Source organism: Cibotium barometz, chromosome 39 (assembly GCF_041138505.1).
Source record: "Cibotium barometz isolate CiBa-2024 chromosome 39, ASM4113850v1, whole genome shotgun sequence".
Classification (NCBI taxonomy): domain Eukaryota; kingdom Viridiplantae; phylum Streptophyta; class Polypodiopsida; order Cyatheales; family Cibotiaceae; genus Cibotium; species Cibotium barometz.
Window position 1 is genome coordinate 9,775,218 of NC_141084.1, and position 10,517 is coordinate 9,785,734.

Here is a 10,517-nt window from a genome sequence, read left to right on the forward strand (position 1 = left end):
ACAAGTGCACGTACACGTGTAGATAGATGCACGTACACGTGGGAGTGCACACAAAAACACATCCAAGCAGAGATCAAAGTGTGAAAATTACAAAATAAAATAAAATACAATTGATGTATTGCTTACAAAAAAGCAGTGCATGGATTGGCACGCAAGGTAGTATTGATGGAACCAATAAAACCACCTGAAACAGCTCTTTACCAAACAAGCTTAAAGCTAGCCTAAGCCCGCCCTTGATTATTCTTGCCCTTCAAAAAGCTCTTTACCAAACAAGCTGAAAGCTAACCTAAGCCAGCCCTTGATTATTCCTGCCCTTCAAAATTGACAAGTTTGGTGAAATATAAGGAGTTTTTTTTGGTATTTTAATGTAATTTGTGACGGGCTTTTAAAAGTTTAAAAGTATTTTACGACCAAGATGCTCAAAAATAGGCTTGGCGCTTGTCAAAAACCAACTATGCCCCCCCCCCCTTTCCTTTTTTTTTTTTTTTCTCTCATTGTTACTATACACACACACACATATATATATATATATGTGCGTCAGTTGTCTTTTAGCTAGGCTTCTTTTCGTGAAGGCTTTTTGCTGCACAGAGGTGCCTGCTCCCCTTTTACCACGTACAGTTGCCTCATTAATCTCCCTCGAAAAGAAATTTTTAACACGGCCAAACATCCTCTTTTCTGCGGGCTCTAATCTCTGCTTCTAATTTTTCTCCGCTGTGCATTTTTTTCTAATTAATTTTTTATTTTTTAATGCGTGGCATAGCACCACCAGTCTACTTAATTTTTACGGAGATGATTTACAGCTTATTTATCTCGAATTATGTGTTTACATGATTTTTTGGGCAAATCGAGTTTATTTAATTACAGGACGACAAATTGCTCAAAATATGTTTTTTTTCCCACCTGCAATTTTTTCTTTTGGGTGATTTGATGGAATTTATTTATTTTTTGTTGGTGCAGATTAAACATAAAAATGCCTGAGCAGGTTATCATGGGCGGAGAGTCGGCCAGCGGTGTGGAAGTGTATGAAAGCAACCTGGAGAGTGGTGTGAAAGCAGATGTGGGCGGCGGTGTGCCGGCCGCTGTGTGTGTAACCGGAGCAGGGGGGTTCATAGCCTCCTGGCTTGTCAAGCACCTCTTACAAAAGGGCTACACTGTCAAAGGCACAGTCAGAAATCCCGGTAAAAATAAAATTTAGCATCTTTTATCCATCAAGTAATCAATAGCAAAATTACAGTCTGCCAAATCACACATCAAAATTATCACCTTAAGGTGCTGTGATCAAGATCAAATCGGCTGTAATTAATGCCAAATTAGCTCTAATCTGGGGTCACATTAACCCAAGGTCACATGAGTAAGGTCAAATTGATTGTAACCCTTGGTCATATTGGCTCTAGTATTTTTTAATCATTGATGATTCACCATGCCAAGGTTAGCATTCTAAGTGAGATTAGTGGATACTTAAGCGATGTTTTAGTGGTGTTGCAGATGACCCAAAGAATGCCCATTTGAAGCAATTGGAAGGGGCTGCAGAGAGGCTGGTGCTTGCCAAGGCAGATCTCTTGGACTTTGACAGCCTACTCTCTGTCATCACCGGCTGCGACGGCGTCTTCCACCTTGCCTCCCCAGTCACAGATGACCCAGTAAGCTCTGCACACACACACACACAGTCACAGATGACCCAGTAAGCTGCCCACATACACACACACAGTCACAGATGACTCAGTAAGCTGCTTCCACACACACACACCCACGCGCACAGTCACAGATGACCCAGTAAGCCCCCCCTTATCCCCCCTATCACTTTTGGTCTTTTGAAGACGTTTAATATAACTTTCTTTCTTTCTTAAAAAAAAAAACCCCTAAATCGTAAACCCTAAACCCCCCAACACACACATATTTGTCCGTTATTTAGTTGTTTTTTTTTTCCTACATTGTTGTAGGTGCAAATGGTGGACCCCTAAATCCTAAATCTCAAACCCTAACCCCCCCACCCCCCAACACACACACATATTTGTCCCTTATTTAGTTGTTTTTTTTCCTACATTGTTGTAGGTGCAAATGGTGGACCCTGCAATCAAAGGGACTCTGAATGTGTTGGATGCGGCGGCACAAGCCGGGGTGAAGCGGATCATCTTCACTTCATCAATTGGAACCGTGTACATGGATCCTCACAGGGACCGTAACGTTGTTGTTGATGAGGCATGTTGGAGTGACCTCGATTATTGCAAAGACACAAAGGTCGGTAACTAGTTGTTATCCCACATCAAAGCCTTAATTAAATAAATCTTCATTTGCATTTTTCAAGCTCGCAAATCCTTTTTTTTTTGAACAAAGGATATTTATATTTATAAGATAAAAGCTACCATTTACAAAGGATCTCTTTTTAACACCTGCTGCCACAACCATCCTACTCCCAAGCTCACACATCCTATATAATGATCTACTATATGAATTTGCTAAATACCACATGGGCAGGCTTGATTTCCCACCTTTTTCCTCCCACCGCCGTCGTTAGATCCCTTACAAGAAGGACATGGGTTGTATGCATGAGGGGCCCTAAATAATTAGTCTTACATGCTAGCTTTTAAAGGAGCTTTCATTGCTTGAGTTGAGCTCATTTTGATTATCAAAATGTGGTTAATCCATGCCGTGTTTGCTTATCATGATCTTGAATTTGTGATTAGAATTGGTATTGCTATGGAAAGACAGTGGCTGAGAAGGCAGCTTGGGATCATGCAAAGGAGAAGAATGTGGATTTGGTGGTGCTAAACCCTTCTTTAGTGCTTGGGCCCTTGTTGCAATCCACCGTGAATGCTAGCACCGCCCATATCCTCAAATACTTAACAGGTGAATGTGGCCCATCCTTTGTGCATGTACATTATTTATAAAAATAAAATTCAACATGGCCACATAATCCTACACCCAAATAACATACGCTTATGTTATCTATAGGGTCAGCAAAGACATATGCAAACCTAGTTCAAGCGTATGTGGATGTGAGGGATGTGGCTAAGGCATGCATCCTTCTCTATGAGACCCCATGGGCCAATGGGAGGTACCTGTGTGCAGAGAGTTTGGTGCATCGAGGGGATGTTTGTGACCTCCTTGCCAACATGTTCCCTCAGTACCCTGTCCCAACAAAGTAAGAGCATTTCACTAGAACACTAATAATCAACTCTTAAGTCCTAAAAAAAAACACATAATAATCTTAGTAATTATTCAACTTATATCCTCGCTTACATCAAAGTAATCAATTACATTGGTAATCTATAAATTAGCCGAATTACAAGAAAGGGTTTTTCTTACTCCTTTTTTCTTTTTTATCATATCTCAAATAGAAAGAAAAGACACAGTTTAAAGAAAATTCTCGAAAGCCTATTACCGTTCTTTGAAACGCATGCAAAACAGGTAGAACAAAGTGTAGCCTATGAAGGGATTGCAAAATTTCAATGCATTGTCAACTCTTGATAGTGAAAATGCAAAAAAGATTTTGCGATCATGTGTATGTGCATAATGATTTTCAATGAATTGTCAAAAGTCTTGACAATTTCAATCAATTGTCAACTCTTGAAAATGAAAATGCAAAAATGCTTTCACACACATTTTGAATGTGCATGTGTGATTTTGTGAGCATGTGCATGTATGTGAGTGTACATACACATTGCATGCACGCATGTGGATGTTTGGAGAAAAAGAGCTCTTTCAAGAGTGAAAGTACACTTGGCATGGTTATTACAACCATTTTTTGAAAGAAAGGAAAGAAATGCTAAGAAAAGAAAGGTAGTAAAAAAGGATATTACATAGAAGAAGGGAGATAGATAAAGATTTTAGAGGTTATCATGGTTAGTAGAAAAAATATTGAGTCAAATCAATCCCTCTATAAACCGAAAAGATTAGGAATAAAAAAGTCTCTTTCAGGAAGGCCCAACATCATGATATTACCACTATACTACTAGATACTATCACAATATTACCACTATACTATCATTATAGAAAATTCTTTTTTAGGAAGGGCTAACATTCACCAAATACTATCATGACTATACTATCACTTTGTCTACACTTGAAAGAGAAAATTTAAATATGCACAGTTCTCGAGATTATAAACCTAGTGAAGGAGATAAAAGCATATGTGTGAAAAGCGTAAAATACATAAACAACTACAACTTGACCACTTCTAATATTTACTTTTCACTATGAATAAACAAGAGAGGCATGTGCATCAAACGAGGATCATAGCAAGGAGAATTTTCATATCTATGTTTTGCAAAACACTGAAAGTCATTATTTGAAGGGTGCTCCATGCTTTCTAAAGTTTGAAAAAGAGAAGATTAATGAAGGGAATAACATGTAGCTTTTTTGTTATAAAAGAGTAAGATTATACATTAGAAAACAACAACAAATCTACAATCAATGAGATGCAAGCACTACAAAGAATGAAGTAAATGTGGATGTGTGCACGCAAGCATGTACACGCGCGTGCGCGTGTGTGTGTTGAGATTTTGTCATATCATGAGATTTATAAGCTTTTCATTAACATGAATTGTAACTCAAGAAGATGTATTGTGAAGAGGCAAACAATGTCTGTGTCATGCAAGCTCAAGGAAACAACCACTTCCATACCTGTGATGCATGCTCCATTAGCCGCATTGGTTATGTACTATGCTTGTTCACTCATTTAATGTTTATTAGTATGCTATGGCACCCACACTTACCCCGGTATTACACTCCTCTATGTCGTCGTACACTCTTTATCCTCACCCTATAATCCAAGATAGCATTTTAACATATGCATTTCTCATAATACTCTGCATTATTTAAATAACTTCTCACTACAGGTGTTCTGATGAGAAGCGGCCCAAAGTTCAAGCATATCAATTCTCCAACAAAAAGTTATGCAACCTAGGGCTTATTTTTACTCCCCTTAAGAAGTGCTTACATGACACAGTGATCAGCTTACAAGAGAAGGGTGTCATAATGGTTTGATCTCGTATATAGCCATCATACTTGTTGACAAAGTCCTATATCTACATGGCCATGTGTCATGGTGAGAGAGTTAGTTGATCTATGAGTAGGAAGTTGTAAGTGGGGAATGTATTCTCTTTATTCATATGCTTCCTCTTCTATATTTCAACAAACCTTGGTCCATTTTCACCTTTGCTTATTGACATAAATGATAGTAGATTAAATCTCTACACCCAGGGTGCTTAAATCTTCCAATAAGTTAGATCCTTTAAGACCTTGACCCTCTAAGCTACATTTGCATGTCCATATCTTATTGTGATAACCTATAAGGAATCATTATCTAGAACATAGCATCTGGGTAGAACATATTGAGTTTTGTTCTATAATCCAAGATAGCATTTTACCATATGCATTTCTCATAATACTTGGCATTGTTTAAATAACTTTTGTTTCGATGAGAAGCGGCCCAAAGTTCAAGCATATCAGTTCTCCAACAAAAAGTTATGCAACCTAGGGCTTATTTTTACTCCCCTTAAGAAGTGTTTACATGACACAGTGATCAACGTACAAGAGAAGGGTGTCATTAGTTGATAGATATTAACTAAAATGATTCAAAACCATTGTAATAAGTTCAATGTATGTATTCACTCTCATTCATCTCTATCATATTACTAAACATTAATTCCAAGTGTAACAAGATGCATATCCTTATTAATGCATAAGACATCTGGACAATATATCCTTCTGTTTCTAATTGGTCATGAAATAATGATAGTGCTCATAGCCATAGATCAAAATACATTTTGTGGGGTACTAATTAAGAAAAGAAGCTCACTTCCAATACAAAGATCACAATTACTAGCTATAGTCATCATACAAACGTATTACATTTGTTCTCATTTTGCCACACTAGAAGAATTAAATTTGTTGTAAAGCTCTCTCTCTCTCTCTCTCTCTCTCTCTCTCTCTCTCTCTCTCTCTCTCTAAGATATGAAAATGTAGACTCAATAAACTGTACTTGCATGTGTTTGTAATTTAAATGGTTGACCACGAAACAAAGGTATGGAATTGGATGCAATAGTGAGTGCAAGATGAAGACATTATTTGGCAAATAGAAATTTGTGAACATTTAGATCAATAAATTCCTCGAAACAAGATTTATAATATGCACTAACTTTGTTAACCACGCGAAAGAAAATATGAGATACATAAATGGAGGCGGTTCATGCATAATAAATAGAAAACGTAGCTCATAAAATTTTATAATCAAGGAGGATGTACATAAACATGATATGTTCGGGTTTATTTTCACCCATGCAGACTTCCTCCTCTTCACTATAGAGTTGGTACATTCCTTAGAGAAGCTCATAGTTCTACATAATATAATGTGCTCAGTCGGCTAGGAAATTGCACTTTGGATTTTTGGACTGGACATCTTAATTTGGGGGGCACTAGTGCAAACGTGGTGGATGAGGGAGAAGATGCTCTGCACACTTACAAAGACACACATGCACACAATGCTAGAGAGGCTGAGAGAGCAAGAAAGATGAAGCTCGATGCTGGAAAGTACTCTTGATGATATGATATGAAATAAGTGGAGTACATGAGTACGAATAGAAGCCCTAGGCCTAGGGCTGATGTGGCTAACACACGAGGAAAAAAACCATGCCAACACCAGGTAAAAAGTGCCCATGTGTAGGGCTATTCACACGACCGACTTCTAGGCTAACAAACCCCTCTAAAGTGAATGGTGTGAACATATACAGGGTGTATCAGACTACCCTGCAAAAGAGATGTGGTAAACCCATCTTCTACATTGGCATGTGTAGACACATAGGTCAAGGCAATCTCTCCTACATGGAGCCTTTCTTGACATAATGACAATGCACTTGAATGTGTTGTGTTCGCGCATGAAAAAATATATTTTGCACGATTACATATGCACTTTGAATGTAAGTGAAAAATGGTGGTAGAAGACGACTGTCCAATACCAAGATCTGCCGATAGATGGTGGAGCCATACATTCCTCAAAAGCTATGAATATTGCGATGTACTTAGCTTCACAACTTGAAGTGGCTATTGTCGGAAACAGTTACCACTATTTGACACCTTAGTGTCGGAATATCATGCCCAATAGTTGTCAGTGTAGGCGAACAAGCATAAAGAAAATGCATTTCTACTTCACTGCTTGCCAATGTCGAAGCTAGGGCAATGCTAAAATTTGTTCAGTTTGTGGCATTGCATATTGAATTTCAAGATGGGACTACATATGTAATAAGGCATCCGACAGTGCGCTGATAAGGGGTAGCATCAAAAAGCTTTTCTGGAAGTAGTAGGATGCCCCCCTCCCCCCGCCTCAATTGCTATAAACTGGACACCCAAATAGTGCAAAAGCCTAATGTCTGAACAAATGTATGCTGTATGTCACGAGTAAATAATAAGAGCCAATTTTTGTTGAATCTATGGAATGTTAATAGAGCAGCAGAATGCGAAACGCATGATTGTAACCCAAGTATAATCCTCCAATGCATTGAAAAGAGAAAGTGACTCCTCATGTAATGCGAAAGCAACAAAAAATAAGATGCATGTCCAGAGGCATCGCGTATCCAACTACTCAGCAAGATACTCACAATGGGTGCATCCTCTTCAGTTAATGCATCACCCATGGCATGAGAGCAATATGGGAAAGTTGGGCTACTTAATTGACTGATTGTTGTCAAGCGGCAGAGGGCTGATTCAAAGCCAAAGTGGGCTCAACTGAGTCAGCAATAAATAGAAGATGTCAGCTCTGTGTATAAGTTGTCAATGTCCACTGAATGCCAATACATAAGAAAAATGACATGTGTCAATGGTCAAGCCAACAAGGTGGAGTCAACAATGGAAATGAGATGATAGAACAAATCTAACAAGTGGGGGCAACAAGGAATACATCCAGCCATAGCATAAGAGTATAAGGAAACCTCACAGTATGACAAATTATAAGAGATGTGTAATCCCACACAAATTGATGCAGAAGAACCTTGAAGTATACATAGTGACAAGGCAACCAAACTTAAGACAATGTAGCAGTCTAATTCCATTAGCATCCATGTCAATGAGCTACAAAGGCGAGGTAACTCAAACAAGGAGATGGTTCAACATAAGTAATACATCTCAGCAAGTAAACATCATTCCATACAGACATGTCTCCAAGACATAGCACAACTGAGGGGTAAAATGCATAAGTGACCACATGCATCACCAATAGCAATACACAACTTGTGTCCCCCCTCAAATGCAACTGCCATAGAAACAACTTTGCTGACAATTACTATAAAGCATATTCAATTGAGGACAGATCATCACGAGGATCAATGTCAAGCATAGCACCAACTGACAATCCTGGTTCAAAATACGGGTCATCTCCAAGATTAATGTCAGGCATAGTAGCATCATGCAATGCTACATTAGATGAACCAACACCAACTGATAATCCTGCATGTGAGAAGTTTTCCCCCCTTCGATCGGTCCACAATGTTAGGAGGTTGTGTGGGAGTTGTATAGGTGGCAACACTTGAGCCATAAATTGCCGTTGTAACTGCATAAGAGAGTTAAAGTTAAGGTGACCAAGACGAGCATGCCAAAGCTTAGTATCACGCATAATTTGTGATGTAGAATAAATTATTGTATCATCATGAGAATCACTACTCCTGTCATACATGTCAAGCCTATAAAGGCCCTTGCGCAATGTACCAAAAAGAAGCGCATCGGAATTAGTTTTGTAGCAAAATGGAGTAGCAGTGATCAGAAAATTGGATTTTGAAACCAGCTTTTGCAAGTGCTGAGACAGAAATTAGATTCTTGTAGATGCGAGGTACATGCGAAGTGGCAGCAAGAGTACTTCTGTCCCCCCACGACATGATGTTAGTTCCACATTGTCAATGCCTTTAATGGCATAGGAGGCATTATTAGCACACAAAATTGCACCACCTTACGAAGCATCTCTTAAGGTGGCAAACATCTTGTGCTTGGTGGCACCCAAATCAAAGGACTAATCAGCATCCAACAATGACATACAAGAAGCAAATAAATCAATGTATCTGATTGTTAAGTCGTCGACAGTCATTTTACGTAGCAAAGAAATGGAAAAAATGAAGTATATCTAACACAAGCAGTAGCTTCAAGTGACTCAAAGTACCTCAAATGTCTGCTCAATGCATGTGCAAACTTACCAAAATAGAAATTTGCAGGTTGGTAGCTATAGGTGGAATCAATTGAAGAAAAAAATGTAGGTCAAAATCTACTGACGTAGAGTTAGCAGGTCGAAAGTTGACGTGGCGTTAGCAAGTTGGAAGCTGACGTGGAATAAGCAAGTCAGCAAGTTAGAAGCTAACATGGCGGTAACAGTTCAGCCCAGCAGGTCGGAAGCTAATTTGGCATAGAATCAGTAGGTTGGAAGTTGAAGACGGAATCATTAGAATTAGCTGGTGGACGGACGTTGAACTAGCTGTCGAACAGAATCTCAATCGGCTCTGACAGTGGGATCTGAATCGACTAACTAAATCAGCTGACGAAAGCTAAAAGCCAAATGCCAAATGCCAAGTGCTAAGGATAGAAGACTGAAATCCAAATGCCGAATACAAAGTGCCAAAGCTGAAAGTGACTGTTGAATGGGTAAACCCGGCCAGTTGCTGTATACTGACAGTAGTTGAAGATTGATAGCTTACTACTGATGCAAAAGCCGCAATCAAATGCCGAAAACTAATGGTTGAAAGTTGAATGCTAAATGCCAAGCGCTGAAGGCTAATTGTTGAAAGCCTAGTCGAACATTGAAAGCAAAAAGTTGAGCGCCAAATGCTGAAGGCTAAAGCTGAATGGCTGAATGTTGAGAGCTTGAAGCCGAATGGCTGAATGGCTAAATGCCTAAAGCCGAATGGCTAAATGCCTAAAGCCGAATGGCTGAATGGCTAAATGCCTAAAGCCGAATGGCTAAAATGAGGAAATCCTAAAGCCAAATGGCTAAAATGAGGAAATCCTAAAGCTAAATGGCTAAAAGCTTGGAGCAAAAGGCTGTAAGAGGAAAGACTAAAGTCGAATGGCAAAATGGTTGAGTGCTGAAGCTGAAGTCAAATGCTTTAATGTAGAATGCTTGAAGCAGAATGAATGAATGAGGAAAACCAAATGCTGAATGGCTAACTGAGTAAAACCACAACTGATACAATTGATGGACGTAAAAGTTTGATGCCAAAGGTTTAATTGCTGACATGGCAAAATCGACAAAAGCAGCTGAATGGCAAAATTAACAAAAGCAGGTGAATGGCAAAATCGACAAAAGCAGCTGAATGGCAGATCAATGATCATTAAGTACAACTAAAGCTTAATGTTGAATGTGCGAATGGTGACTGAGGGAAGCCAAATGTTGATTTGTAGACCAAGCCAAGATGATGGAAGTAGCTGAATGGCTGAACAAGAAGAATTTACTGACACAGAAGTCCAATGCCAAATGGAAAGCTAAATGGCTGACTAGGCTAAATTGACAGACACAGAAGTCCAATGTCAAAAGCTGAAAGCCA

The 10,517-nt window shown here is 39.0% G+C and overlaps 1 protein-coding gene across 1 annotated transcript; it reads left to right on the forward strand.

Moving 5' to 3' along the window:
- The first annotated feature begins 559 nt into the window (after positions 1–559).
- On the forward strand, positions 560–5,195 carry LOC147615702 (cinnamoyl-CoA reductase 1-like). The gene is made up of 7 exons (XM_086778267.1): positions 560–612; positions 958–1,178; positions 1,486–1,640; positions 2,053–2,238; positions 2,685–2,847; positions 2,953–3,142; positions 4,839–5,195. Exons 2-7 carry the CDS (start codon positions 971–973, stop codon positions 4,984–4,986), a joined length of 1,050 nt encoding a protein of 349 aa, XP_086634393.1. The 5' UTR covers positions 560–612; positions 958–970; the 3' UTR covers positions 4,987–5,195.
- Positions 5,196–10,517: the final 5,322 nt, after the last annotated feature.

Excerpts from the sequence above, each read along its gene's own strand:
- LOC147615702 (XM_086778267.1), top strand. The coding sequence starts at position 971 with ATGCCTGAGCAGGTTATCATGGGCGGAGAGTCGGCCAGCGGTGTGGAA. Across the intron at positions 1,179-1,485 it reads AGGCACAGTCAGAAATCCCG|ATGACCCAAAGAATGCCCAT; the intron begins GTAAAAATAAAA and ends GTGGTGTTGCAG. Across the intron at positions 1,641-2,052 it reads CCCCAGTCACAGATGACCCA|GTGCAAATGGTGGACCCTGC; the intron begins GTAAGCTCTGCA and ends ACATTGTTGTAG.